Source organism: Lates calcarifer, linkage group LG20 (assembly GCF_001640805.2).
Source record: "Lates calcarifer isolate ASB-BC8 linkage group LG20, TLL_Latcal_v3, whole genome shotgun sequence".
In the NCBI taxonomy this organism is placed as follows: Eukaryota; Metazoa; Chordata; class Actinopteri; family Centropomidae; genus Lates; species Lates calcarifer.
The window spans coordinates 16,333,032-16,346,678 of NC_066852.1; the positions used below are offsets into that span (position 1 = coordinate 16,333,032).

Consider the following 13,647-nt stretch of genomic DNA (forward strand, 5'->3'; position numbering starts at 1 on the left):
GTATTTCCACTTCAAATGTTACATGATACATGCAGGCAGAGATTTCTTCGATAGTGTACTTTGAAACCTCTCTACTGACCAGGGACACAGGAGGGAGGAGGGTTTCGACATCTTTACAGGTTGTGAGTGTAGCCCACTGACCTACAAACTCTGTGATATCGGTCTGTGTTCACAGGTCTTTTTTTTAAGTGACCACCCAAACAAAGCAGCGCTGTGATCACGCTGGTGAGAAGCCGAACATCCAAATGTGAAAACAATGACAGAGTAGGCTACACACAAGGTCATCCCTATTAATTGCTTACAGCAGCTATTGATTATTGATTCAAATTCTTATCACGTTATTTTGTTTATAAAAGACACCAAAATGTGCTGAGAGAAAAAACTTCTCTTTTAAGCAGATTCAGACATTCATCATCATTTATTATGAACTGACACAGGAAATCAAACTACCATTAGCAGATTATAGGGAAGCATAACTATGATTGAGGACATCAAGAGCATCGTGGTCTAATACCATGCTGCAGGAAATGCTTTGTCACATTTTAGCAAACTTGCATGAAATAATCTTAACAATACTTTTTAAGACTCATGAATTGGAAACAAATTCCAATCCAGAACCAAAAGGTCTTTGAGTGTTTTAACTGTGCTATAAATTATAAAGATATTGTTGTTTTCATAATTTCTTTTAAATTATCAACAAACTTCAAACAAACTAGGTGTGAGGCATCAATGAGGAAGTACATGTGACTATACTTTGATATCTACTGGTGTGTGAGAGAGACAATGCTGTCACTGATTAACTACAAGCTGAGAACACACATCTGGGAGGCCTGGACAGCTCACTCTGTAAACAACAACACAGGGGAAACTCTGCATGGTTTCGCTCCACCGGCCAATGACTCACCTGGGTGCAACTCACACACGTGTGCGCACACATGCACCTACTGAAGACTTCACTGACAAATACTGTGGCCCAAACAAAGAGTTCCTTCTCGAAACTCGTCCTTTTGTCTTCTTCTGTTGCCGTCTGTATCTCTCACTTCCTCCTCTTATTAAACACTCGGTAAACAAAGCCCGTCTGACTTAAATGTGGTCACTCTTTCTCAGTTTAACTAAAAGTGTTTGGTGTTCTAGAAACTTTAAAACGATGCCCTTCTGGCACTCTCTCCAACAATAAACAGACTTATTATGAAACAAAAGGTGACTCAAACGCAATTCTCAAATCATCACTTGACCCCTGTGCACCCTCCTCAAATCCCAGCAGAAAATAACTTGTACTCACACCTTTCAGTATCAAGAGGGAGGATCAGTGAACTCAAGAGAGTGTACTCAACTGTAAGTCTTTCTGGAGCAGAGGCTATTGCACAGCTCAACCTCAAAACATGTTGGAGGATTTTTAATCATGTCCCGTTGTGCCATAAAGTGGCAAATCCTCACATTTGAGATGCTGGAATCTGAGAATATGTGGCATCTTTGCTTGATAAATGACTTAAATGATGGAGTGATTGTTAAAACTCACTGTCAGAATTTTGTCTGACCTGCAGGCTCTATACAACTGGGTCAGAGTTAGTCCGACATGCTGCTTTACGGCACAGCTGCAGATTACTTAACAGAAGATGGTGACCGAAATGAAGCTGAAGCTCTCACATTTTGTTTCAGTGGCTGACGGTGGCAAAAGTGAAAGGCAGATGGAAAAAAAACCCTCCAACACGTTTGACCTCTAGCATCCTCTAAGCGACAGGAAGTGTGGGAGGAATTATGGGAAATGTGGTCTTACTTTAGAGAAACACTAGCACTAACAACACCACATGAGGTTACCAACCGTCTCGACTTCTGGCTTTTATTTTTCTTCATACTACCTGCAGCAAGGTATTACAGTTAGTTTGGTGTTCTGCCCAGAGATGGTTTGTGTAAACAGAAAGAGTCAACACAGAACATTTTGTCTGTATCGACGTGTCTGAATGTACAAAAAGAGAAAAAAAGAGTTAATAACATCAATCAAACAAACCCACACTTCCTTTGCCAACACCTGTCTTTTACTGCTCTGCCGTTTCCCCCGTCCCACCTTCCCTATGTGCCGGAAAGAAATAAGTGGAATGAATAATTACAGGTATAAACACCTCGGGGCCATCCAAAGGGTTTTTTTCCTCTTCTGATATTCTTTTAAACATTTCCGCCTCCTCAAATCATCTTCTGAACAGTTTCTTAGGTGCCCTCACAGCCCTGTACTTCAAAGCCGGCAGGGCGATGAAGAAGCTCCTATGGTCATTTGTATTTTAATCTTTTCCCCCTCCCTTTTCCCTCCCTCTATAATGCTCTCTTTACCTATCTAGCCCTCCCCCTTTAAACTCTCTTTACAGTTTATTTATCTGTCTACATCCAAATTTATTTTGCTCTTTTGCCCATATTTGCGGCCTCTCTTCGAAGTAGTCTAGCTGAGAACATGCCAACCAGTGGCAAACAAGTTCACACACACTTAGTAATAAAACGTCTTTCCGTGATGTTCCTCACTGCATGAGAAACCCTGTTTTTTCAAACTACAATTACATTTTATGTCTTTTTTTTTTTGAAAAGTACTCCAGGATAATGAGACCAGTGTATAATGTTACAGCATCAACCTTGCTCATACTTCTTTTCAAGGTTTAAAGGCTTATTGAATATGTTGCTATTCATGTATAATAAATACAAAATAATGAGACAACATATTACATGTGATGTGAACGAGGAAACGTCTCCTGTGCACTCATGATCTCAACAAGAGGAACATGGATTTTTGTGAGTTTGCCAGTGAGCAACAATGGAGATTTGCTGCCTAATCGTCAACCTCATTTGACTCAATAATCTTAGACTTTATACAACCATAATCTCGCACTTACATACACTGCAACAATGGCAAGTTAAGACTCTGCCAGTTCCTCCATCCCACAGCTCTCTTACACATGGGAAACTCCAACATAAGTAGCTTTTTAAAAACTTTTTCACTTGGATAATATGGATGGGAACTAACGGATGCTATGTTAAACTTCTTTCCTCGATATACAGTACAGCTACTGTATATATTTTAAAGAATAGTCCTTAAAACAACACACAGAGATGCAAGGTTTCCATCCGACCCCAAGTTTTTCTGCCTTATAGTGAAAGCCGCTTTTCTTTTAGGCCTCTTAAATCCAAGCGGCAGGGTCCTTATCGTAGCCAGTCAGAGGCAGGGAGGCCCCAGTGCTGCTCATCCCAGCCCCTAGGTCTGTATGAAGGGGGGATTAGGGAGGCCTCAGCCTGTGTTGCTGCCATTGTTTACCAAGGGACTAGGGGCTGCCTGAACAACCCCCCTGTCAACACCACAATACAATGGGAAACAAGGAAGTGGCAAGATCCTAGAGACTTGCACACACACATGCCATTCCCTTGATCTTGGAGGATCGACCTAGTATTATTTGGGAGATACAAGGAGGTGGAAAAAGGGGATGGGGAGGGGAGCTTGTTAGCGAGAACAGCTGATTTTGAATGAATGCAAGAGGAAGAGATGAAGTCATATGAAAAAGTTTATGCACTAAGAGCAGGAGGCTTTAAATTCCACCTATGTAATGAAAAAAAAGAAAAAGCATACAAGCTATCAGCTGAAGAGGGAGAACATAATTAAAATGTTATTTCCTTGTATGATTTGGAAATTCTGACAACACAGGTTTGGCTTACTTAAAGCAATGAAGGGACACTTTGACAGCTAAGATATTTAAAATTTTCAAAAACACACTGCAGCTGAACCTTTAGAGTCTTAGAAATGACATCTTACCCCTACCTTTCCCAAACATGTAAACTGTCTCTTAGCAGTCTTCCTGTCAATTTTCAATTTTAGTCTGTGAAATGAGATGTCAAATGAGCAGGAAATTCCCCCAAACGAGACAATGATACTGCTCTTTGTACACTGAACTGTTAAAAGCTGACTTGTAAATTCCAGTGACTAAGTTTACATGAGGTCAAAAAACATTGTAAATAAACATTTTACTGTATTCCCAAATTAACCGGTTAATACAGTAAGCCTTCTACAGTCAGTGTCCAGGTACAGTGAGCGGTAAAGAGTTTCTGAGCTGTGTGTGTGTTTTCCTCTGAGCTTGTTGACGTCTTCGTGTGACCACAGCTTCCACATCACAGGGAGTTTCACAGCCTCTCTGACAATGAATAAAACTGCATGCAGTCAAATATCAGTCATTTAATAGCTTCTCAATTTTCAGACAATAACCTGTTGAAAGGTCTCCTCTGAGAGCTTCATCATTCCTCATCATATATTTAGAAGGTTAATTTTGTTTTTTAGGTGTTCAGACACAAAAATCTGCTTTGATTGAAACAAGTTGAAACAAAACAATGGACGCAACAAATGTAAAAGCTGATTAGTAAAGGTTATTGATTAAAATCTAGTCAAAATATCTAATTAAAATATAACCACTAACCACCATTAACTCCTGTGTGAGTCACTGGCCACTTCAGAAAAAAGTACAGCCTATGTTTTTGTTTTAGTGGGCGGGATACCCACTAATTTCAACCAAACACCAACCAACCTCCAACAACAGGCAACAAGACTTCTTCTACTAATTTATTTCTGTTCTTACTTTGTTCTCACACAGATGAGTCTTGCTGTTTTTCTGATTTACTGTCATTTTTTCCATCAGAGCTCAAGCCCACTGGAGCATAGCTGATATTGATGGGGTTCTTCACATTAAAAACCCTCCACTAGCCTAACATTGATCAGCTTTTATTGTGAAGCAGCTGCAGGATGTGCAGCATTAGCTATGGAAGTGAACTGACAACTGTGATTGACAGCGGTGTATAGTGAGAAGTGAACATTTCTCTCTACTTTTTTTAAGACCAATCAGTTCAATATATTAGACTGGATAAATGAGGAGGTGCACTGTTGCGTGAAGTTTGGTTATAAACCAAAAACATTTGTTTTTTCTCCACCCCATTAATAACTAATACTGCCCACTAATATCAGAAGTCTTAGGGGAAACACTGCTGTTAGTCATCTGTGTAAGAGCAAACATCTATATTTAAAGCTATGGTAATAAGATTAATAATAAACTGAGATTAATGCAAAAAGAATTCAACACATGACCAAAATCTTGTATGATGCAGAGTTATCTCTGTTCTTCATCCCTCCTTTCCCAGCTCCTCTCTGCTTCTTCTGTCTATTTATCCTCAGTCCACTTTCTATGAAAAATCCTTTACAAACCACAATCAAGCACCAAACAACAGCAGCTACTGACACTATCATAACCTTACAGATCAGCATTGTGAAATACATTTCTGCTCAGCTACACCGCAGCTCTCCCTGAGCTGGTAAAGACTCAGAAAGTTGCTAAAAAACATGTTAATAGGGTGGATGTTTTCCGATAACCGGGTCCTCAAGGTAAATGTGAAGTTTCTATCCTTATTATGCCTTCCTGTAACTCAAGATTAATGCGGATTCTGGAGCTTTGTGTAAGTGAAAAAAAAATGAAGAAAGCAAGCTGAATGGAAGGGAAGCAGTGCTTGGATCAGGCAAAAATGATGAAAACAGCGTGGACGAGAAAAGAGATGGATAGTTGGAAAAGGCGAGCAGTGTAGGGAGTTGGGAGAAAGATGGATGCTGAATAATCTGTTATTTTTATTGACAATCTCCCCTCTGCTGGGGTTTGACTCCTTGATACGACAAAGACTGATGATCCCCTCAAAAACACTGTCTTCTGGTAATCCACAGCATTATACACACAGCCAGTGAAGGTCTGACACACATGCAATTTCCACAAAGTTTGGCTACACACACACACACACACACACACACACACACACACACACACACACACACAAAACATTAGCACACAAAACACACCATGAACCCTGGATACAAACACAAGCCTAAGGCAACAAACTTGAGGAGAAAACATGCAGATGAAGACACACACACACACACACACACACACACACACACACACACACACACAGCATGCCAAAACCTTGGATACATACAAATTACTTACAATACATACAATGAACTTAAACAACAACCACGCGCGCACACACAAACACAATATGCACACTTACACACTCCCGGATAAAGCTTTATCCAAAGACAACAAGCGGAGGGAGTTTAGTCATATCTCTGAATCCCACAAATCTCCTTCTTTGGCCACTTCCTCTGAAAGGACGGCTGATATCTCCATTAATATTACAACAGTGAAATGCCCCATGAAATGCTGTAATACGAGTACTATCGCTGAATGAGACGGGGAGCCTCTCTAGTGCGCAGTCGCTTTGTAAAAATTACTTCTCAGCAGAGATTAGAAGCTTTTTTATATGAGAGGTTAACAATAATGGCAGAAAAATAAAGGGTGTGATTTATCCATCTGTTTTGTCCATTTCTGTAAATCTGGTTTGGGTAAACAAGGAAAATAACATGTTAATCTTTTCAGAACAACAACAGCTCTTGGAAAAAATTTTTTTGTTCCCGTTCTATGAAACGCAATCTGACCTCCGACATTCGTGGTCTTCAGACAGATTCTCATTAAAACCTTCTTGATGGAAGGCCAGAGCATCACTTATATAACATGTATTCAAATGTCATAAATAACCACACACACACACACACACACACACATATATATTATATATATATAAAAGAAATGACAAGACTTGTGCAATGAAAGATACACCCACATGGTTTACCCAGGAAAAGAGGTGGGAAACACACACACAGGCAAATATTACAAATAATATCTGGCTTTCAGTCATTCAGCTGATGTTCTCGCAATGAGTTCAGTTTACAGCAGTTTACAGGAACACACAAAGGTTTTGAGAAACTGTTGTTGTTTGTTCAACTTCTCTGGTAAATGCTGACAACATTCAGTCTCCAATAGACTTATATAACCATCATATTATCATCACTGCCTCTCATCAAACTAGATGCAAAAATAGCAGATAATAACATTTACTTGTTTTAAATTCTTTAAACTTACAGGACATGTAATAAAACCCATTTAGTACATTTAATTGATAAGATATCAGCATGATGCACAGGAGGAAATCATGGCCAGGGACAGGCGGATGATTTAGTGTCTATGTTCTTATCATCAAACAATTTCAATTGATGGAAAAGGCCCACTGAAACTATTTGTGTGGAAAAAATTAGTCAATTAATTAAGTGAAGCAAAATCATGAACAATTCTGATAAACATGCATCATCTTCTTGAATGTCAGTATTTGCTGCTTTTTATGCCATGGTTACAAAATGTTTGGCTCTGGGAAATTATCACCATTATCTGACATTTTACAAACTAAATGATTACTCAAAAATATAACAGACAGGCGACTTCCATTCCTAGAATCGCCAACACTATGAGAAACTAGCAGTAAAGAACGAAACTTTTCAAAGTCATAATGCCAAGACAGAAGGACAGGAAGCCAGGCATGGACACACACAGGCAGAGATGTGACATGCGTCACCTTGTCCCATATTAACACCAAACAGCCCTTCTTTTTCTGTCAGGTTCCCAGACCTATAGTTTCCATCCGATCCATCTCTTCCATCCATAATCATCACCACCCCCCACCAAAGTCCCCTAAACCACTATTCTCAGTCCCTTTCAAGTGGCAGGTAGACGGGGGCCTGATGCCTCGCTGCCGCCTCACATCCAGCAGGCTAATTACAAGGGAAGCAGCAACAAGTGAGCATTGTGTGGAGTCTCGAAGAAACACAGGGAAAGAAAGTGCTCTTTATCTTTGCCACCACTAACCCCCACCCACCCCACCCCCCCATATCCCACCCTCAACAAACACAATCTCTGAGAGGCTTTGCGGTTGGCACTCCAGGGTTGGAGAAGAGAAGAGAAGACTGTGAGACAAAGATGAAAGAGGTGGAGACAAATTGATGAGTGACAAAATGCCATCACGCTTGCTCACCGTGTTTGTCTAACGCAATGCCGGATGTACTGCGTTATGCAGCGACAAGTATAAAGATGTTTAAGGAAATACGAGTACACTCTCTCGTACTAGCAGCTCATTCAATTATATTCTCAGTCACAGTGTAGGTTTGTGAATAACAGACTTTAGGAGAATGTAATTTCCTGGGAGATGCTAACATTAATGATGTATGTATGTGCCTCTCTCACTCTTGTAGGTGTAAAACTGAGGCCCGAACAAATGGAGCTTGTGTCAGATTTTCTTTCCAATTAAAAAAAAAAAACATAAAAAAGGAAACTTAACCTTTCTAAGTTCAAATAAAGCTGCTTGACATTAAACTAGAGGGGGTACAAATATGTCATTTAACTACACAAACAAGAGGCAGAGATCCCTATGTTTACTTTAAAGCTCTATTTCAGAACATTTCTTAACTTTTCACTGTTCAACGGTGCTGGAAGAATGAATTCATAAATGAAAGTTTATTTTCCCAATGACAACAGCTTGAAAAAAATATTTTAAAAAAATGCAGTTAGCATGAAGTGTTTTTAGAGGAATAATTTTTCCTGGGATATTGTCTGTAACAACAGTCAGCTTTTTTTTTTTTGACCCTTCAATGACCCATTCAGAATCTCCCATGACTAACCGCTGGGTCTTGACCCAGACGATGAGACGGTGATGCAGAGCACTCTCAGAAACTTCAAGGTGTCATTAGAAAATCACATTTTCCAGCCATAAAACAGATTCCTAATTCACTGTACTTCGTATTAGATCAGCCTACAGTACATGTGATCTCACAAACAGGCTTCTCTGCTGTATAGCAATGTCTTGTCGACTTGAGTGGGGGGTTAATTCAGGCAACAGGATTACACAGCACGTGAAAAATGAATTAGGCACAACCGCTCATGTTTGGTGCAATTAGTCAGCCTATCCATGGATATTGGTTCTTATGGGTGACTTGAAGGGATTTTATGATTCATTTTTTAGGGCTGTCTGGCAGGATGAGTGATACTGCATACTTGAAATCCTTCCACAAGTCTTTCTGATGTTTGTTTTTGCGGTTTAACACCTAGAACAGCTATTTAGGCAGCAACAAACCTCTTGTCATTCACCCGGGCAACAAACAGATGGAAAACGTCATGTGAAACGGTTTGCGATGACGACATCAATCATATTCCAACTTCAGCAAAGGCATAAACAAAAACAAGCGTTTTTTCTGCCTTCCCTCATGAGGCTGCGGCACTTTGATTTCATTTCACTCTGTTTTAAAGACCGCTTTATTTTATAAGGCAGTTAGAGGGGAAACAGCACAGTTCAAAGCCAAATTAGAACACATGTAAAGTTTGTGACTGATTTGGAGTGCTGCGACTGTGATCTCACACTGACAGAGCCTCTTTTGAACCTAAATTAACCTTCACTGTATTTAAACTACAGGCTTGTCCATTTTCTGCACTGATATAAATTGACTGTAGCTGGGTGAGGGAGGTGTTTCTTGAGCTTAACAGAAGTGTATGTCATGTAATCATTACAGATCCCAATCACGTAACTATAGTAGAAGAAGCGTAACTGCAAAAAAAGCCTAACTACTATCAATATTTTTAAAATGTTGGGAAAAAAGATCTGTTTTTAGTTAGGTAACAGATCTACTTTTATTTCAACAGTCAGAAAATCTTATTTATCAACAAAATAACCATCAGAAAAACTGCGTAAATTGATTCAACTGCTATTTTGTGAGAAGTTTCAGTCACAGACCACAGTACGCCAAATGCATCTAATACGGAGGACCTTGCTGATTTTTAGGCTGATGTGACTGCAAGTTTTACTAATTTGCAACAGCACATCCACAAAAATATAATAAATTATGAGGAAAAGGCAGGAATGCCCAGAAGAAATGTTTATGCCTTCATCCAAAAAGACCATAAAAATCACCACCACTTTATCGTCTGTCACGTTCATGCTGTAAATTCCAGTGACAGAGGATGTATTTGCTTCAGCCAGAAATAAAAAGATACTAGCCAGCGGCCACACGAGCTTGAGATATTTCCATCCCTGTGTGTATGTTTCTTTCTTCTTACGTCCTCTGCTGTGGTGAGCTACTGCGGCAAGAGCATCACCACCAACACTGAATATTATTAAAAAGTTCATCAAATAAAACCTGTTTCCCTCCTGAAGCACAAAACCATGTGTTCAGTGTTTGGAACTGATACCAAAGAATACAAGTGGTGGCTCAAGTGCAAAAAAAAAAAAAAAACTTGCACTGGAGTCCAAAGTAGGACATGCACAGTGACAGATAAGGACCTCAGACTGCCCACAGCTACTAACACAAGAAACCATTTGGAGATAAAACAGTGACCAGTTCACTGTAGCCAGCAGAAGAAATCCAAACAGAAGCGCACTTACAGATGGAGAAACTGAGCTGTTGGGGAGGTAGGGGTCAGGCAGCATCAGGAATGGATAGCCAGGATACGCCGGCGTCTTGTACATGCCTCCATCTTGCTGCTTCGACACTGAGGTCAGACATGAAAAACAACAAACAAGAGTTAGAAACTCAAAAACCTCAAAAATGTTTTAATGGGGCCATTTATAGTGCCAGTTTGTAGAAGTTGTTTTTTCTAACCAGATTTCTTTTGGTTTGGTCTCTGAGAGGGCAGATATCAGTGTGATCATTTTTAATTTGATTTCAGCTGACATAAAAGTAAAACTTGCTTAGGGAACAACAGAAGCTACGGATGAGACACTGTGCGTACTCTACAAGGATTAAAATCAAATAAAATCTGATACTTACTCCCACAGTGTTGTCAAAAGATTCTGCTGTGTGCCTCAGAACAATGAGAAAAACCTGACATCCAAAATAAACATGCATATAAAGTAGGCCAACTATTTACAAGTGTTCTAGTTACTACATGTTATATCCTTGCATGAGCACAGACTACAATACTTGAGACAAAAGCGTTACAACCGTCACCTAGTCTGAGAGGCGTGAACTCCTGTAGCCTATGTGTTAATTTATCTCTCACCACCACCCATAATAAGCATCAGAGGCCTCTCTGTGGGTCAGCTATAACTGGGTTATACCTGACCTGTATAAAACACACAGAGAAACGCTGAACTTTTTTTTTTTTTTTTTTTACTGTTGCAGTCTAATCACTTGTCACTGCTGAACTTTTTCCAAAGGCGCCAAAAAACTTTTAACATGGCCGGAACCAGGGTGACAGAATGTGAAATAGCGCAATCACGCAACAGCATCATTCAGGGCGGTAATTTTTTTTCTGTGGGTTTCGCTTTTTCTTGAAGACCCCCCAAATAGGCACATTTTGTAACCGCAAACCCACATTTAATGAGGATTTTGCTCAAAGGGACATGATGCAAGAACATTTTTTCCCTTTAGAAATGACTGAAATGAACTACAACCTACAGTGATACCTATAATTAAAACTGCCATGTATACATTTGCAAAAGAGAAAGAAAGTGAAATTGCTCTGTTCTTATTGGGTGGCAACCATAAAGAAAAAGGAAAGAAGAGGTTAAAATAGACCTCTCAAGGACCCTGGTTGACCCCACACTTTCGGCAAAGTCTGGCAGAAAGCTACACTGCAAAAAAAAAAGGCCAAAGGTTGACTCTAAAGATGCCTGTGAATCTAAAAATGTGTTTAAATACATGAGCGTATGGATGATCACACCAACAGTATAAAGACAACATCTTAAAATGTTTCATACAAGTTGGTATGCACTGCAGAAGTGAGTGATCATCTCATCTCAGTGCCTTTTTTTTAAGGCCAAGAGGCTTCCAGAGTCCATGTTTCAATGAATAACTTCTTATGAGGTATTTAAAGCAGGTTATTTCTACTCGAGTCTCTCTATAGCCGAGCTAATTTGAAACACAAACAAGAGGAAATCTCACCACCAAGTGATAGATTTGAGAGATAAAGTGTGTGAGAGAGAAAGAGAGCTGAGGACATGATGGACGTCTTTTACAGTGTACACCTGAAAACAACTCTTTGAAGTTGGTTTTAATGCAGCAACACGTGTCCCCGTGACCATAACAGTCCTTTACTTTGACACAGTGAGAGAGACACAGAAAGAGGGGGGGTGGAGGAGTGTTGCATCGCTTCTCAGCTGTTTTTACTGAGATAGTAGTGGTGGCTACTCAAACCGGATGAGAGCGAAGGGTGTAAATGTGTGTTGTTTTTTTGTTTTTAAGTTTTCTTGTTCTTACCACCGTCGAGATGCTCCCGGTGTTTCTCCACGAAGCCCCTCTGCTCGCCCTGCTGTCCCCGTCTGACCGCCTGGAAGGGACCGACAACAAATAACCGGGGGTCAGGTAATCCCAAAAAGAGTGCAGAGAAAGGCGATGTAACTCGAAGAAACATGACCACACATGTGCCGTAGAGTGTCAGAAAGAGTAAGAGTGACTTTATAGTGACCTTATCATACTTTATGGTGTGTTTTTGTTCACCTCTGATACGGCATCCCTGTCTTGTTGTAAACCTCTGGCAGCCTGGGAATCTTACTACTGTAACCCCGAAGGCAATTCATTGCGCGTTTTGGTTTCATTCAACGCTTGTCAGCAGCGTGTAAAATAAAACAAGCTTACACACAACTCTCTCTCTCTCTCTCTCACACACACACACACACTCTCTGTGTATATCCACTACACATACACTCCGTGCCACCTACCGCTGCGTTCGGACTTTGATTTATTTCCGACTCGTTCACCAGAGAGGACTTGAGGTCGGCCAGGTCTCTCTCCGTGAACGCGTTTTCTTGGATTTTCTCCTCTTGCTCTCCTTCGTCTTTGAACGCTATCATCTCATCATTCGCTCCCAGGTCGTCCCCGCCGCCGCTGCTGAGCTGAGGCATGTCTACTTCCCCCCTTCGTGGATATTTCACACTTTTAAAAAATAATAACAAGATAGTATAAATAAAGAAAAAGAACCAATGTACTTTTTCAGTTAAATCTCCTCAGTCTGGGGCGCCTCCAAAGTGCAGAAACCCCCACCACATACAGAAAAAAAGTTGAGATGTGGCGTCCCCCGGCTGGTTGGTTGGTAGAGGACTAATGTTTCCCTACAACAGCAAACAGCTCATTTGAGCCCAAGACATGGCGAGAGTCCCGACATCAAAGGGCGCCGACCGGATGATTGACAGGTCCGATGACTTGTTGGGGGGTTGTACAATTGTTTCGGCAGAGGGCTGAGCCTCTTAAAGAGACATCACCTCCCTGAGCTCAGCTGCACGGGCATTATTCATGACTTCCAGGGGCGTGTTCACACCATCCACGGTCCCCTGGCTGCAAGTGTCTGCTGCTGCATGTTTCCACCAAAACTTCACTGAAGTCAAACAAAATATCTTCTGCGGGCAGCAGTACTGATGTGGCTGTAGGCAAAATGATGCTTTTGTTCAGTATTGTGGTCAGATTGATGATTATGTGCTCTGGTTTCAGGAAACACGATCATTTTTGCCGTGCTTCTGCACCCTTTTCTTCATTATTTCCAGCACATTTACTTAAGTACTGAACATTTGAGGCACTGGTACTTTACGTGACTATTTCTGTTTTATGCTACATTACTACTCCACTACACTTACTTTACAGGTACATTTACTTTACAAAGTAAGAGTTTCAATTAAAATAGTAAAATATGATGCATTATTAATGATTAAAACTACCCAACATATAAAATAATTAAAAATAGCAGTAAAATGCCATGCATACATTAAAGCATC

At 40.4% G+C, this 13,647-nt stretch overlaps 1 protein-coding gene across 8 annotated transcripts in view; it reads right to left on the minus strand.

Annotated features, from left to right (window-relative positions):
* Positions 1 to 13,060, minus strand: part of tcf7 (transcription factor 7) — a 74,193-nt gene extending 61,133 nt beyond the window's left edge. For all 8 annotated transcript variants that reach the window (XM_018691904.2, XM_018691902.2, XM_018691901.2 and 5 more), the window contains exons 1-3: positions 12,601 to 13,060; positions 12,140 to 12,209; positions 10,324 to 10,430 (exon numbers count right to left, since the gene is read on the minus strand). In XM_018691904.2, coding sequence (XP_018547420.1) covers positions 10,324 to 10,430; positions 12,140 to 12,209; positions 12,601 to 12,783 — 360 coding nt within the window. In that variant the 5' untranslated portion in view covers positions 12,784 to 13,060. The remainder of the gene's footprint in view (positions 1 to 10,323; positions 10,431 to 12,139; positions 12,210 to 12,600) is intronic.
* Positions 13,061 to 13,647: the final 587 nt, after the last annotated feature.